General features: G+C 72.3%; 1 protein-coding gene across 1 annotated transcript in view; it reads right to left on the bottom strand.

The window, feature by feature from the left end:
• LOC119586778 overlaps window positions 1-394 on the bottom strand; it is a 57,084-nt gene that overhangs the window by 6,274 nt on the left and 50,416 nt on the right. Inside the window, exon 8 of the mRNA XM_037935499.1 lies at window positions 4-333. Within this exon, the coding sequence (XP_037791427.1) occupies window positions 4-333 (330 nt within the window). The remainder of the gene's footprint in view (window positions 1-3; window positions 334-394) is intronic.

Consider the following 394-nt stretch of genomic DNA (forward strand, 5'->3'; position numbering starts at 1 on the left):
CACGTAGGGCACCTGCGCCCTCGCCCCGAAGAAATCGTCAGCGCCTTCGTCTTCGTCGGTCCTGAGCACGAGGTTGGGCCTGGAGGCGGAGGGCACGGGCTGCGACGGGGGGCGCTCGATCCTCGGGGGGCGCTGCTGGGACCTGGTGGGGGGGAGGTCGAAGGACGGCGACGAGGAGGAGGTGGGGCGTCCTGCTGCGCCTCCGCCAGAGGGACTCTCTCCTCCGGGGCCGCGCTGGATGCTGCCGACGCTCCCGACGCCCGTGGGGCCTTCTTCGTCAGGGCGGCTGCCGGTGTCGGGCCTGATGGCGGTGCCCGGGCGGTAGGACGTGGCCTGCAGAAGGGGGGGGGGCGAGGGGGTGTTAGCGCTGGAGGACTGCTTAATCCATGGGCTC

Source organism: Penaeus monodon, chromosome 22 (assembly GCF_015228065.2).
Source record: "Penaeus monodon isolate SGIC_2016 chromosome 22, NSTDA_Pmon_1, whole genome shotgun sequence".
Taxonomy (NCBI): Eukaryota; Metazoa; Arthropoda; class Malacostraca; order Decapoda; family Penaeidae; genus Penaeus; species Penaeus monodon.